Source organism: Eleutherodactylus coqui, chromosome 8 (assembly GCF_035609145.1).
Source record: "Eleutherodactylus coqui strain aEleCoq1 chromosome 8, aEleCoq1.hap1, whole genome shotgun sequence".
Taxonomy (NCBI): Eukaryota; Metazoa; Chordata; class Amphibia; order Anura; family Eleutherodactylidae; genus Eleutherodactylus; species Eleutherodactylus coqui.
In genome coordinates this window covers 39,062,590-39,083,143 of record NC_089844.1, presented here as the reverse complement: position 1 = coordinate 39,083,143, position 20,554 = coordinate 39,062,590, and the positions used below count along the sequence as shown (strand labels likewise).

The 20,554-nt window shown below is 43.5% G+C and overlaps 1 protein-coding gene across 2 annotated transcripts in view; it reads right to left on the bottom strand.

Moving 5' to 3' along the window:
- Positions 1-10,080: 10,080 nt before the first annotated feature.
- Positions 10,081-20,554, bottom strand: part of TMEM198 (transmembrane protein 198) — a 30,274-nt gene continuing 19,800 nt past the window's right edge. For both annotated transcript variants that reach the window (XM_066575527.1, XM_066575528.1), the window contains exons 4-5: positions 15,408-15,607; positions 10,081-14,256 (exon numbers count right to left, since the gene is read on the bottom strand). In XM_066575527.1, coding sequence (XP_066431624.1) covers positions 14,113-14,256; positions 15,408-15,607 — 344 coding nt within the window. In that variant the 3' untranslated portion in view covers positions 10,081-14,112. The remainder of the gene's footprint in view (positions 14,257-15,407; positions 15,608-20,554) is intronic.

The window sequence follows — 20,554 nt, the reverse complement described above, 5'->3', positions numbered from 1 at the left end:
CTGCCTCCTATGTACAAGATTATAACTACTATAATACTGCCTCTATGTACAAGAATATAACTACTATAATACTGCCCCCTATGTACAAGAATATAACTACTATAATACTGCCCCCTATGTGCATGAATATAACTATTATAATACTGCCCCCTATGTACAAGAATATGACTACTATAATACTGCTCCCCTACGTACAAGAATATAACTACTATAATACTGCCCCCTATGTACAAGTATATAACTACTATAATACTGCCTCCTATGTACAAGAATATAAGTACTGTAATACTGCCCCCTATGTACAAGAATATAACTACTATAATACTGCCTCCTATGTACAAGAATATAACTACTATAATACTGCCCCCTATGTGCATGAATATAACTATTATAATTCTGCCCCCTATGTACAAGAATATGACTACTATAATACTGCTCCCCTACGTACAAGAATATAACTACTATAATACTGCCCCCTATGTACAAGAATATAACTACTATAATACTGCCTCCTATGTACAAGAATATAACTACTATAATACTGCTTCCTATGTGCATGAATATAACTACTATAATACTGCCCCCTATGTACAAGAATATAGCTACTATAATACTACCTCCTATGTACAAGAATATAACTACTATTATACTGCCCCCTATGTACAAGAATATAGCTACTATAATACTACCTCCTATGTACAAGAATATAACTACTATAATACTGCCCCCTATGTACAAGAATATAACTACTATAATACTGCCTCCTATGTACAAGAATATAACTACTATAATACTGCCCCCTAAGTGCATGAATATAACTATTATAATACTGCCCCCTATGTACAAGAATATGACTACTATAATACTGCTCCCCTACGTACAAGAATATAACTATTATAATACTGCCCCCTATGTACAAGAATATAACTACTATAATACTGCCTCCTATGTACAAGAATATAACTACTATAATACTGCCCCCTATGTACAAGAATATAGCTACTATAATACTACCTCCTATGTACAAGAATATAACTACTATTATACTGCCCCCTATGTACAAGAATATAGCTACTATAATACTACCTCCTATGTACAAGAATATAACTACTATAATACTGCCCCCTATGTACAAGAATATAACTACTATAATACTGCCTCCTATGTACAAGAATATAACTACTATAATACTGCCCCCTAAGTGCATGAATATAACTATTATAATACTGCCCCCTATGTACAAGAATATGACTACTATAATACTGCTCCCCTACGTACAAGAATATAACTATTATAATACTGCCCCCTATGTACAAGAATATAACTACTATAATACTGCCTCCTATGTACAAGAATATAACTACTATAATACTGCTCCCTATGTACAAGAATATAACTACTATAATACTGCCCCTAATGTACAAGAATATAATTACCATAATACTGCCCCCCATGTACAAGAATATAACTACTATAATAGTGCCTCCTATGTGCATGAATATAACTACTATAATACTACCCCCTATGTACAAGAATATGACTACTGTAATATTTCCCTAGATGTATGAAGTCCTATTTACATTGGGCGAATGTCAGGCAAAAAATATCCCGCACATACTAGCTCCCATGCTGCTGCACAGGAGCAAGTATCGCTGACTCTCAGACAGAGCGGCCAGATGGGGGTCGGGGCGGCTCACTCTCCCCCGCCCTCTCCATTTATTTAACACAGCGGCCAGTTTAGTACTGAACAGAGGCTGTGTCAAGTGAATGGAGCGGGGCAGGGGAGAGCGAAGAGTGAAATCTCCTCCAGCTGCCCCGCTGTGAGCCAACGATATCCTGTGCAACAGCATGAGAGTGAGTACACGCAGGGAAAAGTGTCAAGCATCGTTTGCCCGACATTCGTCCTATGTAAATGGGCCTTAAAGGGGTTGTCCCGCGAAAGCAAGTGGGGTTCAGCACTTCTGTATGGCCATATTAATGCACTTTGTAATGTACATTGTGCATTAATTATGAGCCATACAGAAGTTATTCACTTACCTGTTCCGTTGCTAGCGTCCCCGTCTCCATGGCTCCGTCTAATTTCAGCGTCTAATCGCCCGATTAGACGCGCTTGCGCAGTCCGGTCTTCTCCCTGGTGAATGAGGCCGCTCGTGCCGGAGAGCTGGTCCTCGTAGCTCCACCCCGTCACGTGTGCCGATTCCAGCCAATCAGGAGGCTGGAATCGGCAATGGACCACACAGAGCCCACGGTGCACCATGGGAGAAGACCCGCGGTGCATCGTGGGTGAAGATCCCGGCGGCCATCTTGCTAAGGTAAGGAAGAAGTCGCCGCAGCGCGGGGATTCGGGTAAGTACTAAACAGTTTTTTTTTTTTAACACATGCATTGGGTTTGTCTCGCGCCGAACGGGGGGGCTATTGAATTTAAAAAAAACCCCGTTTTGGCGCGGGACAACCCCTTTAACCCTTTCCAATCCACTGTCTGACGTCTGAAGACATTATGATTTAAGGCTGTACAGCTCCGATGTTGTAAGATGTCCGTCGGGGTTCTCTTACTGTATATTGCCAGCCTCTCTGCTGTCGGAGCCTATCCAACGTGTCACCTTTACTATATGCAGTACTGGCTTTAGCCAGCGTATAACGGCAGAAAAAGAGTAAGCCCCCTAGGAAAACCAGGATGCAAATTGGATTGGAAAGGGTTAAGACTCTAGGAGAAGTATTAAAGCATATGTGGTGTCAATCAGCTACTTACATAATTAACATAAAATGTGCAGTTATGTTTATATACATGGTACTTGATATGGTACATAAGAATGGGTGGAGACAAGTTGCACACCCACAACCAACGCCCACAACTTCATTGGCTGGGCAGGAGAATCCGCTGGTCTGTGCTCCTAGCTCCGCTGTCATAATTGCCCCGGTGACCTTCTTACCTTGCAGCTTTGGTGGTGTAAGTTTCCCCCCCTCTTCCTCATCCATTGCATATTCCTGCTGTTAATATCCCCGTCCGACACCACTGTGCGCTCGTAGGTCCGCAATGATACTTTCCCCGACGATCTTCCCTGCCTGCGTCGGCGCTGTAATTTCCTCTCCGCTGCATTCGACCGCTGTCACTGCCCCCGGCGCTCTGCCTTCTCCCGTTCCTGCTCCGGTGAAGTCGGTCACCCACTGTTAGTCTCCTCACTGGCATTGCATAATGCTTGCAATATGTGATGGCACCGAGGAAACTGACAGCGTAGGAGCCGGGAAGGGGACAAGGGAGAGCGGAGTGGGGTCAGTGGCACGAGGTGGGAGAGGACATAATGGAAACCCATTCTCTGGCCCAGCCAATCAAGTTGTGGGCATTGCTTGTGGGCGTGCAGCTTGTCTCCACCCATTTTTCTGGTGGAGACAAGATACAACACTACCCTTTGATATTTGAGCTTTGGGGTGGCTCAGTGGTTAGAACTGTTGACTTACTGTCCTGGGTTCAGATCTGATCAAGGGTAACATCATCTTAAAAATTGTATGTTCTCCCTGTATTTTAGGGTTTTCTACCCCATTACAAAAACAGGCAAAATATATCAATTGTGTAGCTTATTGGGACACAGCATAATACAGGGTGGCCACAGTACAGCAAGTCGGCATCACACTGTTATGAAACCTATCTAAAAGAAATTCTGATTTATCTGTCCTTGTTGCCCATAACAACCAATCACAGCACAGCTTTCATTTTTTTTTTACTGCTGAGGTAAAATGGAAGCTGCACTGTGATTGGTTGCTTTTGGCAACTATGACAGATAAGACAGATTTTCTTTTAGACTGCTTTCATGAGGCTTCATTCACACAGGTGCATTTTCGCCTTGTATTATGTGCAAATTTTTTATGAGCATAATACTGACGGCATAGACCCTATTGACTTGTATTTGCGTATTCAAAAATAAGTTTTTCACTGTTTTGGTCTGTATTAATGAGTCAAATATATGAGCTAATTAGGGTATATTTTCCTTACATTCATTCTATACGCTACGTCATTTCCATTTATTGCCACTAGGTGTCAGTTATGTGCAAATATTCATGCCTTATTTTTACTGACGTGTTGAGTCTCACAGTGATGGGGCTGTAGGGTATACACAGCTCTGGTGACAGAGGAGGTCCAAAGGCTCCTCTCTCACTTAGGACTCCGGCACACTTTCCGTGTGGGAGAGCTGCACGCGAGAAGCTCGCGTAGGACAGCACATGGATATCTGCCCATCTGCTGCCTGGTTTACACACCGGCAGCACCTTGACATGAATTAGCGCGTCCTATTTTTCATTGGTGATACAAATAGGAATAGAACATGCAATGAGCTTTTTCACAAGGACCAGCTGTTCCCGTGAAAAAAAACGCCCATGTGCATAGCCTCTTAAAGGGTAGAACGACCTTTTTGTCAACCGCTGCCCGGGATCCCCTTCACCAACTGATGATCCGGTTCGCTGTCAGTGTAGCAGGGCCAGGCAGCAGCAGCAGCGGACAGGGAATGAAGCAGAAGAGCTGGCTTCACCCTCATTTAAATCATTGCGAGCGCCACACTGCCATTCCACTTCCTGCTGCTTGTTATGGACAGGACAGGTCATCGGTTGAGAAAAGCCCAGACTGACCCTTTTAATATATATGACTGACAACATCCCCTCTATTTGTATTGAAGCAGTGTGTGATAGAGATTTTATTGAAGTGGAGCCTAATTCCGTAACTTATGTTATTGGGCATGTGCCAAATTACATACGAAAGAGAGCGCCCTGCATTGTGAATGCCATTTACTCTCAGATAACAAATGCTACATGTGCGCTTCATTATGTGCACATTATGGGATCTGTCAGGGATCGAATCTCCTGCACTCCAGTCAGCAGCTTTCTCCACTGAGCCATCCAGTCCTTGGACAACTCCCCTGCTGAACCTTAGCCTTGTTCCTGTGTTACTGATCCAGTCCCTGTGTTGGCTCCACCCTACTTGCTAATTGGACACGCTATAAAAGCCTGTCCCTTCCCCCAGTATCTTGCGTCATTATTGTGCTCCACTGCCTTGATCAAGCTTCATCTCCCTAACCTGCTCCTCTCCTACAAACTGTGACTACCTGTAAATGACCTCTGGCTCTCCTCCAGACAGCGCTACCCGCCTCCTTCATTTCTACTGCAAACCGCGACAACCTGATGACGATCTCCGGCTTTCTCCTGACTACTCTCTGATCCCACACGGCTACTACACCCACGGCTCTAATTAGCACCGTAAACACTACAGGATCACTAATGTACTTGCGTGCGCTTATTCTTCACACAAGTGTGCATATTTTTTTTCAATGGTGGATACTGCGGTAGGACATTGCAACTGCACTCAAAATAGAGGGCGCATGCGTGTATTTCTTGATTCACTGGTTATACCACGTATCAGCAATCGCAATTGCCCTCACGTTTTCTAGTTAAACCACACTCTTACTACTTTGTATGCAGCCGGCTGGGGCTGATTTTATGGTCTTACATCCTCCAGGAGCCGTGAGTGTGTCTCATCCTGAGTAGACCCAATACGTGGTTTTTCTGATATCCTATTTACATTGTTTACTTTAACTTTTCTTTAAAATGACTCTTCCTGGAATTTCCTTAGGATGTTTTATTGTATACATCTTACAACAATGTTGTCTATTTGCTCTTTAGTATTTAACACTTTCTATCTAAGGTGGTGGTATGGTCTGAGGATCCACATCTTATAATCTCTTTTTCTCGTGGTGATACCTTTATTTATCAGGACGTGGGAATTTAACTTTTGTTCTTTTTCATAGCAATATCTACTTTAAGTGGCAGTGTGATTTCAGAAGAAGTGACTGTATTTCGTAACTGTGACACTGGTCTGCAGTTTGGGTCCCCGATGAGCCAAAGTAACTGTTTGGTGAAATGTGTGGATGTTTCTGATACTTTTGACTACATATGAGTGCCATAGATTATCATCTGAAGTGTACTATGGCCATACGTGAATATTGGTCCTACCTTAGGGCTCAGTCACACGGGCGCATCGGCACCCGTACACAGACGCCGATGCGTCCGTGTGACTGAGCCCTCACTACAGGAAGAAGACGGCCGTACCTCAAGACGGACATCTCTCTGCAGCGCTGAAGAAAGAACACATGACCGGCAATGAAGCCGGTCACATGTTCTTTCTCCCGGCGCTGCAGAGAGATGTCCGTCTTGAGGTATGGACGTCTTCTTCCTGCAGTAACACGGGCGCCGATGCGTCCGTGTGAGTGAGCTCCACAAGGAGGTCATCCTGAGATGTCGGAAAAATTCTCCACAGATTGATCCCACTCTGTGTGGATTCTGCTCTTCTCTTATGGTATATCTAATAAGACTATTGATATTATTTCTTTACTTTGAGTCCTCTTTGTTTGTTTATTAGAGATATATAGGGTGAGTTTCCAGAACAGGGTTGCCCTTTTCTGGGCGGGTGCCCCTTAGTGTTGGGGAAAATCATAGGGCACTATAGGATATTTTTTTTAGAGCCCTCTGCTTTTCTGCATAAATCTTTTAAAAGTTTTTTACTGGTCTCTCCCTCCTGGATATCTTAATTATTTAATAAAAGTTATGTTTTATTCTGATTATGTATAGCTGTAACTTCTGTGATTCGTGATTAATTTTTGCTGCACGACTAATTATCTCCCTTCCAAGGGGTTGTAATTTCTTGAATTCTGTGACATAGAACATTTCAAACAGTAAGAACAAAAATTAGCAAAAAGCGGCGAGGTGCAGTGACACTTGGTTTCCATCATGTAGAAAAGCAGAAGGATCTTTGGCAGGAATAGACACAGACATGTCCTCCTTCGCACAAGTCTCGAGAGGAAACTAGAAGTCAAATGTTAATTGAGCATCCATTAGAAGCTGTTTGACCAGCGTGGGAGAGAAGGGTGCTATTTTGCTTCTGTTGTCATAGTAACCAGATACATGGCCTCTATGTAATGAGTGGCTTTTCCTTTACACACATCCGATATTGTTGTATTACATGTAAATTTATTCTTTTCATATTTCTTCTAATTGTCTAATTCTAATAATCCTGTTAAGATTTCAACTGACCACAGATTAAAGGCCAACCATTGTTATCCCTGACTCCTTTGTTAACCTACCCATTCTATGGGATAAGCGGCTGCCAGGCACTTATTTCAGGGGGAAAAGATCAGATATACAAAATGTTTGTCTCCCACAGGGGGAAAGTTGAATATTTGGATTGTCAGTAAATTCCATTAAAATTAGTGTGATCTGCCAATATCTGTTGCCAGTTACATAAAATAGTTTTGCCTCTTAAAGGGACCCTCCAGTTGCAGGATAAAATTCTATCTGGAGACAGGAAGGTCAGGGGGTATATTACTTGCAGCTGTTCTTCTCTACCATCCCTCCGATCCTCCAGTTTTGGGTTCTGTTTTCATCCCTCAAAGATGGCTGCAGCAATTTTCTATATACCTAATGCACACTATGCACTGCTCTGTGATTGGCCAGTGGTGATCACAGGAGCAGCTCTGGCCAATCAGAGAGGAGGTAAAGTGCATTCGTAGTCTAACACTACCAATACACTGTGAGGATTAGGTAGTCTAAAAATTGCATTGGCTATCTTGGATACTGGAAAACAGGACCTGTAATCTGTGGACAAGAGGGACAGCAGAGAAGAACAACTGCAAGTAACATACCCCTCTCCTCCTCCGGTCCTGGGGAAGAATTTTGTCCTTAACATAGAGAGTTGCTTTAAAGGTTATATCCACCTCCACAAACAATTTCTCTTTATTATCCAAATGCTTGTTAAACAACCCATGTGAGTGCCAAAAAACTTTTTTCCCAGCCCTGTGTTAACGTTGCACCCTTCTCTGCATGGGAAGCCTCCTGTATAGCATGCGTCTCCATCAACCACATATTTGCAAAAAATGGCAGATCGCTTAAAGGGACTATATCAACAAAGCAGTACAGAAATATAAATCAATAATGAGATGTAAAACATAGAAACATATAAGACAAAATATACCCGGGGGCCTGCAGGTCCTCACTAATCAGCAATGAAAAACCAAGCAACTTTGCAATAGGGCTTTATTTTAAAAAAAATTCCATATCTTTTTGTTTCTGCGGTCCCTTTGCAGTCATATTCTCTTCCATCTGTCCTCTACTTATTGCTAACTTTTATATGTTAGTGGGAGGAATGAGAGAGGTGGGAGGATTTATATTTGCAAAATTGGAATACATGAGAATTTGCTTGTAGTCTATTATCATGGACACACATAGGTCTACGTAGGAGCTGTAGAAATAAAATGGCAGGACATTTCTACCCAACACCTTTTGCAAAGTTGCTTCATTTTTAATTCTAGATTAAATAAAAGCAAATAAAATGTGGTTGCAAAATTGACCATTGCCCTTAACTTTCCTATTTTTAAATGGACCCTAGAAAGTGTGCTTACCTCCTAAAAACTAAAAATATTTTATACGTGTCCTGGTTTGCCTCTATTTTTTTGTCATCCTTCTTTTTCACCTATCAAATATTTGTGATAGGAAGTATGGAAAGGGGTGGAAACTAGACAAGCTAAGCCCTACCCCTTTATTGAAGCTCCACCCCGGTTGAAGATGTTGTTGAACATAAAAAGTTGGACCCCAGTTTGCTGTTTATTGTTTTAAGCTTTAACTCTAAATGAAGATTTTTCTGGCACATTACTCCCAAATTGCCGTAGATCAGACCCAGCATACACAGTAAAACCCAAAGGAAGCAGCCAGTGTTGAAGGTGAGAGCAGGGGTTGTGCATTTCTATGAAGCCTGGGTGACTCTGACTAAATGATAGCTACACAGCTGTTGAAAATGACTGCTACTAGTTAGCTACGGCCAGAAGCTAAAGAGGTAAAAGTCAGACACATAACTGGCTGATGTAGCGGGGGTGGGGATATGGCCCTTTAATTCGTCTATAAGTAACTCTTTTATTATGGGTGGACTTACAGCGGCCTCTGCTGGAGAAAGCATTGTATGCTGAATGTCAATATAATGATTCTGGATTGGTCAGCAAAGGGACGTGATGTCTCAGGCAGACTGCGCAGGTAGAAGTTCAGAGTGTTATATGTGACTTCCCATTGACTGCAGAGGTCAGGTGGGAGATCTGGAGGACTTGAAACCATAGAGAGCTGCAAGCTGGGGAGCAATTCCAGCAGTACTGAGCCCTAAGAGAGACTGCATTGCCGGCAGAGAGCTGCCTGAGGAGTTAGGAGTCGGCTTGGGGAGCCATGTTAGACGTGTCCTGGAGAATCTCTGCCTGCACAGGAAATGAGGCAGCCAGTATTTGAGAAGTGTAGTTCCATAACACGCCAGAACCAACATCACTGAGAGAACAAAGCTACAGGGACTACAGCCGGAGAGACTGCTACAAACACAACCCTTTTTTTTGCAAGCTAAACATTCCCAGTTTCTTTAACCGTTCCTCATAGGGCATAATTTGCAGACCGCTCACCATCTTGGTAACTCTTCTCTGAACTTGCTCCAGTTTGTTGATGTTCTTTTTTAAATTGGAGTGCCCAGAACTGGGCACAGTATTCCAGATGAGGTCTGACTAAGGAAGAGTAGAGGGGATAATGACCTCACGTGATCCAGACTCTATGCTTCTCTTAATACATCCCAGAATTATGTTTGCCTTTTTTGCTGCTGCATCACACTGTTGACTCATGTTCAGTCTGTGATCTATTATTATACCCAAGTCTTTTTCACATGTACTGCTGTTTAGTCCAATTCCTCCCATTCTGATGCGCCCTTTTCATTTCTCCCTGTTAAATACCATTCTGTTAATCGCCACCCACTATTCAAGCTTGTCTGAACTGGGGTTGCCAGAACTGGACACATTATTCCAGATGGGGCCTGTATAGCACCATTTCTGTGGGCACTGTATAGTACTCTTGGGCACTGTACCACACTGCATTCTTATGGAAACTGGCACAAGTCTTGTAGGCACAGCATGGCACTATATTTGTGTTTACTGTATTGCGCTATTCCTGTGAGCACTATTTGTACAGCACTTTTCCTACATCATTTTGAATTGCAGTAGTTTTGGAAAATATGGGACACATTAGTGAAGAGTTGAAATAAATAACTTTAATGAAGAATTGGGTGGTATGTACAAGAGACATGGGGGGTTTGGCACAGATAAAAATATTTTAAACCAGAAAATGTCTCCCTCCCATAGGAGCTCAAGCGAGCGTCTTCTCACATGCAAGCCAAAATCCTCTCATCCACAGACACAGCTACACAACCGGTGAGGCCCGTCACATTATTTTCTCCCATGTCATAAAGTGTGCTGCTGACAGACGGTAGAGGAGGCCATTTTGTCAACCTCGATCTGTCGCTGATCTAAGAAACGATGTAGGTGTGTTTATGATTGCTACTCATACGTGTGATCACGTCTGTTGTAACCTCATGAATGCCTACAAAATAACCGCCTGTTCATGGGACTCTTTAAAGGGGAAATCCACGTAAAGTTACCTCACATAGACTTGTCAGAAAAATGACACTGCTTGGGGGTCCAAGTCTTGAAAGGGGCCTAAATAGCTTCCTACACAATGATAATCACGGAAAATGGCCGTTACTTACTGACTGAGGAGTGCATATAGATGCATCCTCCTCTCACCATGCAGGTAGCTGACTACCAAATGGAGGAGCCAATAACACCTGTGGTTCACTGCAGTAAATGCAGGGCATGTATGGGAGTGTACACCAAGCATCCACCCCCCTCATTATCAGGAGGCAGTGTGAGTGGGCGTTTTATCGGTGCCCTCACAGGTGTTATTGGCTCCTCCATTTGGTAGTCAGCTACCTGCATGGTGAGAGGAGGATGCATCTATATGCACTCCTCAGTCAGTAAGTAACAGCCATTTTCTGTGATTGTTTTTAATTCTTGATTTCCCCTTCTGTGATGCATTTCTACACAATGATGTTCCAGCCCATAAAATGGCAGCCTGCGTTGTGACTTAGGCTATGGGTTAAGGAATTCTAATGTACATATTAGTGACCGTTCTTTCATCTTCTACATCCCTGAAATGTATATTTACTATATAAAATAACAGTTTTTTGATTGCGCCGTTTGAGATAAACACCGTGATGGGGGCACTTTGGCGAATATTCCCTGCAGAAATATGTGATGACGTGACCAATGAAATCTAACTATGAGCTGAGGGTGTCGGCAACCAATGAGAGTTCTACTTTCATTTTGTAAACTGCATTGGATTGGTTGCTATGGGTAACAAGGCACATTGGCCTCATGTATAAAAAGTAGTGCAGACTAAAAAGGGATCATGTTGCCTATAGCAACCAATCAGACTTCTAATCCTGCTCTACGTGAAAAATGGAACCTGACTGGTTGCCGTGAATCCCTTACACGTTTTATAGCAGTGTTGCATGTTCGCTTTCGGTCATAACCCGTAAGAATGGTGACATCTCTACTGTTTTTAAATTGAAATAAAGGGGTCCAGGTTTTCAAATGAGCAATGAAGATTTAGGGAATAGACTGTTTAGTACATCAATCCACTTTTTTGCAATCTGATATATCTGAAGAACGTATTAATGGATAGGGGTCTATGAGGTGAGACCCCCCATTGACTGTTTAAATGGACGGGCCTGTCCTCCTATGGCCTATAGCTGGGGAAGCTCATATCACCAAGCTATGTTGATGGCTTTTGGTTCAATGGGGATGAAATGTGTTTTGGCCAAAGGTGGAAGTCCCCGAACCAAGGACCCCTACTACCGATGCTATCAATGACAATTGGAGTCACTCTGAAAGCTGGCCATTGTCAGTCCAGTAATGTGGTCCATTGGATGAATGACTGGAGTGGTAAAATCCTAGAATGGATATGTTTCGAAAAGATTGTTCTTCTGATCATGACCAAATCTTTATGTCTATGGTAACCGAGACCCAAGAAACAAACCTCAACCTGTTGTCACAACCTAACTGGTTCCAGTTAAAGTCCTGGTTCAAGATGCAATATACATATAAAGCAGTTGCACAATTACAGCCTAAAACCAATGGAAAAGAATGGCTATACGCACGTATATAGCAGTATACACAAGAGGAACCCAACAGATAGTCAACAGCTCAAAGAGAACATTTACAAGCCACTATTGTACATGACAATTCATATTTCCTCCCTTCTTCATGGGGGGGGGGAGTTATTACTGAGGGATTGCTATAAGAGGTTCTCCATCTGAAAATGTGATTAGAGATTTGATTTTCCCCATTAATCCTTTCATCTACGGGAGAATACATTGACATGACAAAAGTCATGGGATAGCAGTACCTACCATTCTACACCTGTGTAAGTTGTAAGGTGTTATCTTGTGAGTGAGGTTAAACACTGCCCAGCCTGCTCATGGCGAGGCGTCGTGAATTATTGGAGTTTGAACAAGGCATGATAGTGGGTGCTAGACGGATGGGACATTTCATATCCGAATGATGAGCTATTCCAACAGGATAATGCACCGCGCCATCAGGCCCAAGCTGTCCAGAATTGGTTTGAGGAGCATTCTGGAGAGTTCCTATGAATGGTGCCGCCTACACATTCACCTGAGATAAGCCAAACTGAGCATTTATGGGTTGTGATGGAGAGGTCTATTTGCACCCAGGATCCTGTATCTACAAACGCCATGAAGCTGTGGGTGGCTATCCAGATGGCATGGCTCACCTTCCGTCCCCTTGTGCTATCGATGCTACGTTGAGTTGCTGCACTTGGCCGGGCTAGAGGGGTCTTACACGATATTAGTTGCTGTCCCATGACTTTTGGTATGTTAGTATATTTCGTTTATGCAGCACTGCAGGCGGCACCATACAGAGGCACATGAAGTCCCTATGGCTCTGTAATATGATGCTGTAGGGACTCCATGTGCCTGTAAATGGCAACAGTAACTTTGGAATGGGTCATATGTAAGAATAATAAGTGTGCTGCTCCTTTAAAGGGGCAATTTCAGTCACATAAGAAAGTTCCACTACCCACTCATATCCATTTTTTTCCCATAGGGGGGCAGTGTAGTTGTTAGTGTTGTACATATATTTGCTAAATGGTGCTGCAAAGTGGTAACCACTAGAATAGGCTCAGAGCAACTGCTACTTCCTCCAGAAGGGGGTGACAAAGAGCACTTAAAAAAAAAAACACCTCCCAAGGTAAGTAGCACGAGCACAAGATTACCAGTAACCACTATCCATTACCATCTCAGGCCATACACATTCATATAAGATGTAGAATTGTACAGAACTGTGCTCTCATTGGACATAATGCACAAGTTGATACATTGTTGCACTGCATGACGAGGCCATAGACTCATTATATCTACAGGAAAATGAGAAAGAAGAGTATGAGACTGGTGACAATGACAACCGTGTCTTCATCCTTCTGTCATGCGCTATTACCAAACATACCTCAACACACATAAGCCGCTCACTCTGTCACCCACCCTCACCCCATAACAATAAGTTAAAAAACATCCATTGAAAAAACTTCAGAAAATTCTAATTTTACCAACCAAATCAGTCTTGTGGCTTTTTTTTCCTGAAAATGATGTTTTTGAACCTCTCCCGCTGGATCTTAGAATTCCTATAAATTAAGATTTCGTATAATTTAAATAAACTTTTCTTGACTCGTAATATACACAGCAAATCCATGTCCGTACATCTGCACATGAGAAAAAAAAAAAACATGCCCGGTTGTTCTTGAACTCGGCCACTAGCCAACACTGGAACAGGCTCTGTATAGGAGTTAGAGGGGGCAGACGTAGGTTAGTTGGGTCAATTCCCATTGTGGTCTTTCATCCGGTGGATCCAGTTCTCAAGGAGAGAGGTAATGGAGGTCCATGTAAGGAGAGATCAGAGCTTAAAGTGGGACCACAGGGAGGTAGGTTGGAATGTCTATGTGTGTGGTTTTTGTAGAGAGGTAGGTGGGAGTCATCGCACAGTGTATGCAGTGTTTGTAGCGTCTGCCCACAGTCCTGCTATGTAATATGTCATGTAACTCCAATGGGTTCTCAGTGTCACAGTGTTGGAGTTTTTACAGCGCAATGTCTGTGTGTCGTTGGGTTTCCCTTTCCTCCCGGGTCTTCCTTCCTGCTCTTCTCGCTCTGTGCTATACTCGTACAGCTGTTGCTGCTCCGGAGGTTAGTGGTACCCTGGAGCCGCAGTCATAGTCCAAATCCACCACTGTGTGAGCACCGGTCATCCGGCCTCGAGATGAACCCGACTGCTGGTCCCGAAAACTCTGAATGTAGCTCTGTAGAAAGATGGGATCAGGTTAACCATGAATCAGGATGAAAGAGAATTCCCCCAAGGCAAATATAATCTACCTGGCCCAAAAAGTCTGAAGAGGTGAGATTGAGTGGTTCCCAAAGATCTCTAGCATCACTTACAACAAAGGTTCAAGTTCAGGACCTAGCTACTGGTGGTGCAGAAGTTGCAGCAGCTCCAAGGACCTAGTGCCATAGCAGACCCGAAGGTCCCTCTGACATTTAAGAAGACACCAGTATTATAAATGACACATGGTAGAGGCCCTATTACACTTTTTGCATGAGAGCCCAGGAGCTTCAAGTTACAACTCTAGGTCAAACATAGCAAACATTGTTTGACACGCACCCGCACGGCCTCCATAGATATCAGATTATTGGTGGATCCACCAGGAAACAGGCATTTGAGTGATTCGGTTTCTCAAGAAACATCACAGACCAATGAGACATTGGTCATTGCTGAGATTATAGTCCCTCACCTGAATGCCTCAAACAAGTGGGCCACTTTTTTTCCATAGAGGTTCCTAACTTCTTCACGCATGTGTTATGAGACTGTGATAGACATGATGATTGGTTGGTGTAAAATGTCTATCGATTTGCACTAGACGTATTATGTGTGTTTTGTGACTTCAGCCTAATGTGAAACTCTGCTGCATAAGGAAAGAGTTAAATCACAGTGTTATGTTATTGCTTATGTATTCATCTTGAGTGTTTTCCCAGTCCTCCCCATCCCCCACACAGTATCTTCTTCAACAAAGAGATATCTACTTTCACTTTCAGGTTCGAGCACATGTTTGTGAGACAAAGACTTGCTTATACATTGGACTTGAGAGAAGGTTGGCAGGAAGGAGGGGGGATTCTATATGATCCGACAAATGAGAATCCTATATGTTACTGATGAAACCTGTTGCACGCCCATTGTGTGTCTGTACAATAAAAGGCCCTGTCTGGCTGTTTCTGGGCAGAGAGCCATTTTGGATATGAGGCTGATAGCTTGTGTCTGATTTGCTCCACGAAGTGTGCACACGATACAATTCGGAAGCTACAAAATACCCCAAAACCTGCTGGAGAAAACTATAATCCAGATCAAGACTTGGGTGGGATTCCCTTTTAATGGACATATTACATTGTTAATACTCACTGGGGAGATCACATCGCCATCAAATCGTCGAATAGGAGTGGGTTTTCTTCTAAAGGCTGGCTCAGGTGGATGCGGTGTTTTGTGCTGTGGGTGAGGATGATGATGGTGAGGTCTCTTTTTCTTCTTCTTTTTCTCCTTGCGCTCCTCTCTCTGCTTTATTTTCATAAGTTGGACCCGGCGCTGTTGCCGACTGATGATAACTGTTGGGAAGGTAAAAATAAACAATGTAAAAGGTTAACATGGCATCTATTATATGCAGAACACGTTAATACAAACGAAACAGCACATAGGCAATTGGAGTAAGGGCGACGTCTTCAAAGGAACCAACCTAGGTTCCTTCAATAATATCAAAAAGCAGAAAATGTAGGCAGCACTTCAAACATAAAATTCCTAATTATTTCACCAGTGCAAACTTTCAGTCCAATTGACAATGCTTGAGAAAGGTCATTTGGATTGAAATGTTGCATCGGTGAATTAACGCTTTCCAATCCAATCTGTATCCTGGTTTTCCTAGGGGGCTTACTCTTTTTCTGCTGTTATACAATGGCGCTATCTGCTGGCTAAAGCCAGTACTGCATGACATGTTGGATAGGCTCTGACAGCAGAGAGGTTGGCAACATAAAGTAAGAGAACCCCGACGGATGTCTTCCAACATCAGAGCTGTACAGCCTTAAATCATAATGTCTTTAGATGTCAGACAGTGGATTGGAAAGGGTTAAAGATAATTTTTATCTTGTAAGTGCTGCCTTCATTTTCTGCTTTTTGATATTATATACAGGAGATGCCCAGGTTATACCAGCATGGTCCATATCACTATATATGGGAGATGTATAACTTATACCAGCTGTACATATATAATTATATACAGAGGATACCTAGGTTATACCAGCATGGCAAGCATCAGTATGTGGAGGAAGATGTATAATCTACACCTGGTGTACATACAGAAGATACCCAGGGTATACCATGTTGATCCATATCCCTGTGTCTTGCACTGGCTTTTTAGACTCTGCCCTCTGCTTTGAAGGAAAAGTAAATGTAGAAAATGTAGAAAACCATGTTTAATTCCTCTTAGCTTGTAGGAATGCTACCTTGTGATAGGTGGCGCCATTGTAACCTCTCCCATATAAATAAATATTCTGAATGAAGATGATGTCCCTCTCTATCCTCCTCTCAGTCCGGTGTCTGTAAAGGAGGCCATACACAGGAGGCCAGGCAACGATTTTGGCCAGGACCAGCTGTGTATCGGGGTGTCCGGGCTCTTCTCCAATGAAAGATGCCGGAGGAAAGAAAAATGAGGCAAGTTGGAATTTAATATATCCAATCTTTTTTACCGCAGGTGAGAGACGACCATCAGAGGTGTTTGGTTTGGCTTTTCCCTTCTCTCATTAAAAACCCACATGCTCAGCTAAGCCAAACTTTCATGTATATGGGAAATCGGGAGGGATGGTTTTCTTGTGAGTATGGGAAAAATATTAAATCAATGGAGATCTGACCGCTGGGATCCTCAGTGATCCCAAGACCGATGCATGAAAGCATCAGTGCACACATGTATCCATCGCTCTATTCACTTCTACGGGACAGAGGTATATTGCTGAGTGCACTGACCTCCACATGTCCAATAGAAGTGAATGGAGCGGTGGTCACACATGTGCACTGATGCTCTTTTCTCATACATCTTGGCATTGCTGGAGGTCTCAACTGGGTTCCAACTAGCCGATTGTTTGCTCTTGAGGCCAGTGCCGTTACTCAGGTTTTAATGGCCATGTTAACGCCCGTCAAAAGACAATTTCTTGCTGCGAGCCCCCCGCCCCGGCTGGGCAACAACCTTGTCAGCTAGCACTTTAACTCACCCAAGTTCTGCCTCCGGTCTGGATGGCACCGCTGTATTCAGTGAAGGCCTTGACTCATCCCCACGGCATCTTGGTTTGGATGCTGCTACTGTATTCAGTGAAGCCCTGACTCCTCACCACAGTGTCTCTGGTGCAGATGCCGCCTTAGTATTAAATGAAAGTCCTGACTCCACCTCCTGGCATCTGTGTTCCTGCACGTAGTGTACGCAGGGCAGATGCTGAGAGGAGGAGTCTGGACCTTCTGAAAGAGAGACTCCAGGAGCAAGAATCAGGGCGATCACTGAATACAGCAGCAGCAGCATCTGGCCCAGAGGTTGAATGTGGAGCTTGGGTGAGGTAAAGGGCTTGCAGGGTTGGTAGCTGCCCCGCTGGAGGTTTATTACTATTGGTTAGCGCCAGTGATGGGAGCATTATTACTTTTGGCTGGGGCATTAATACTATAGGGGCCACTGAGAGGGAGCAGTATTACTATTGTGGCCACTAATACTGTTAGAGCCACTGAGGTGGCACTATTATTATTATTGGAGCCACAGAGAGGGGGCGCTATTACTATTGGGGCCACTGAGAGGGGGCACTATTACTACTGGAGACTCTAGAATAATGGAGGTATAACCATACGGTGTGATGAGCCATGCCCCAACCACACCCCTAAACCATGCTCCCTTTTACCTTGGCCAGTGTTTTTGGTGACAAGGGTCGTAACCATAAGTCCCTACAGTTGGACCCCCAGTGCTCAGACATTTATCCTTTGTCCCGTGGATAAGGGATAAATGTCATTAGTAGAACAATCCACTTAAAGGGTTATAAAGTTATACTCATATCTATCATTCATGTGAGGACCTTCAGGACCCCCAATCTCAAAATTACTGGGGGTCCCTGTGGTCAGACCCCCACGATCATGAAGTTATCTTCTTTCCTGTGGCTAGGAGATAACTTTATAACTTGCGACAACCCCTTTAAGACAACTGGCTGCAGCAGGAGCTATTAAAGTCCCAAGAAACCCCCTTTTAGCCCCGCCTCCTCATCTAAACCACACCCCATTCCACAGTTTACCAACTGAAAATGGTAGAGATCATCAGAAAAGCAGGAGCTGTTCTAGGCAGAGAGGCATAGCGCTAATGAATAATAGGGCCGGTCGTCTGATGATGGAGAATATCTGAGTGTGTAAGTTCGTTTTCCACAGTCGCTTTCATTTAATCATCACTGTGATAAAACACCTTTTAAGTCAGTCCCCATCAGAGAGATAGCGCTATCTCATTTATGCAGCGTGCTGACGCCTCTTCTATCAGTTCTTACTAAGTGATGCTATCAGGGCTGTCGGGAGGGGGGGCCATAACAGAGCAATATGGAGGGACCCAGACAAAGTCCTGCAAATTGAAAATCCACAAGTCACCCGCAGCAGCAGGAGAGACCGCTGGAGTGTAAAGACTAATTAAAATGGGATTGTGATTGTGAATTAATGCTCTCGTTTTAGGAATACGTCCAATATTACCCATGTACTAGATTAAGAAAATATTCCAGGAAGTCAAATGCACCTTTATCCTTTGCTGGTATTTCTCTACTTAATGCAAGACATAGAGCTCCGGTAGATACCATTAGTAGTTCAGTAAGGGCCCTTTCACTAGTCCATGTTGTAAAAATCGCATAAATGAAGAATTGCCGCAATAAAGTCCTGATCTTTAGCCGCATATCTTCTGCCATTCACACGGGCGGCTACAGCGTATCGGCAGAAATCTCCGGAATGACTGCTAATGCTTTAATAGAGCCAGCTGTCTTCTTTTTCCAGCATTGAATGCAGCTAAACTCCCCCCCCCTTTTTTTCAGCTCTCATAGGAGTCTATGGGAGTTTCCCATAAAGATAAAGATAGGACAAGACCTATCTTTGAGATTGGTACAGGAGATTGGTACACAATACCGACCCACTCGTGTGAGCTCTGCCTCAGTCTTATCATTTCTGTAATATACATGCATTAAAAATGTTGCTGCTTTACCACTGTAAATCATGTTTGAAATGGCTGCCACTAGAGGTCTCCCTTCCAGCTTTTCTGCAATCCACTCTCTGTTGTTAGGTACAGAGCTTTCGTAGTAACAATGACACAAGGATATTTCCATAGCAACAGGGGCAGGGGATATCTTTGCAGGTAACTCCTGTGCCCTTACAGGCTGACAGATCTGCAGACACTGTAATAAGGATCTCCACGGTCTCTGTCTCTCCTGCATGTGGATGTGTGTGTACACACATTACACACAACCATTATAATGGATTTACTAACCATTTGGCCAGAATGTTTTGAAATGCCTGATCGTCTATGGAAAGCAGAGGGGTGGGCATTCAGATACTGCCCCCTTGCTGACTGGACCACAAATTGTGCAATGTAGCATGAGAGGTTAAGGTAAGGAAGTGCAGGACAGGGAACTGCAGGCAGAATGCTAGGGTTGATACACGCCCCCTCCATGATACTGGATTGCAAACAGCAGAAAAATGAGTAAGAAAATCAAAACTTACAGACATGAAACAGGGTGGAAACAATAGTAGGAAGCGGCAGAGACTTGTTATTTGTATAGCACCAACTTATTCCGCAGCGCTTTCAGATAATTTATTTATTAACCCCCCCCCCCCCCCCGCCCCCCATCAAGCTGGGTACTCATTTTAACTACCTCAGAAGGATGGAAGGCTGAGTCATGAACCTTGAGCCGGCTACCTGAACCAGTGGGGATTAAACTCCCAACCTTCAGGTCGTGAGCAAGAGCTTAGGCTCTTGCCTAAGGTGGATAAGGAGAACCTGGTGTATTTTATAAAACTTGTTGAAAACTCAGGTACGTATTAAAGGGAATGTATGTTGTATGTATTATTTATTAATTAAAACTAGGTAGTGAAACACATTCCATTGTTCTACCGGACAGAATCTTGTGTAGGTTGGGCCACCATAAAGTAGCCTGCCTACAAGCCTGGCACCACACTCTTATGAAAGCTGTCTAGAAGAAAATCCATTTTGTTGCCCATAGCAGCCAATCACAGCGCAGCTTTTATTTACTTTAGTAGTATAAAAAAATTTGAGCTGCGCTGCGATTGGTTTCTACGGGCAGCGAAGACAGATTTTCTGTTGGACAGCCTTCGTAAATCTGTCCTCCTGCAAAAGTGAATATTTATTGTGGAAGGCTGTGTGTGAAGTGGACCAAACGCAAGAGGCCTTCACCAACAAGTACCCTGGTATAAAACCACCTGCTAAACGTTGTACTAAGAGCCTGGTTCAGAAATGGCGCCAAATTGGGTCTGTCACAAATATGAAGAAA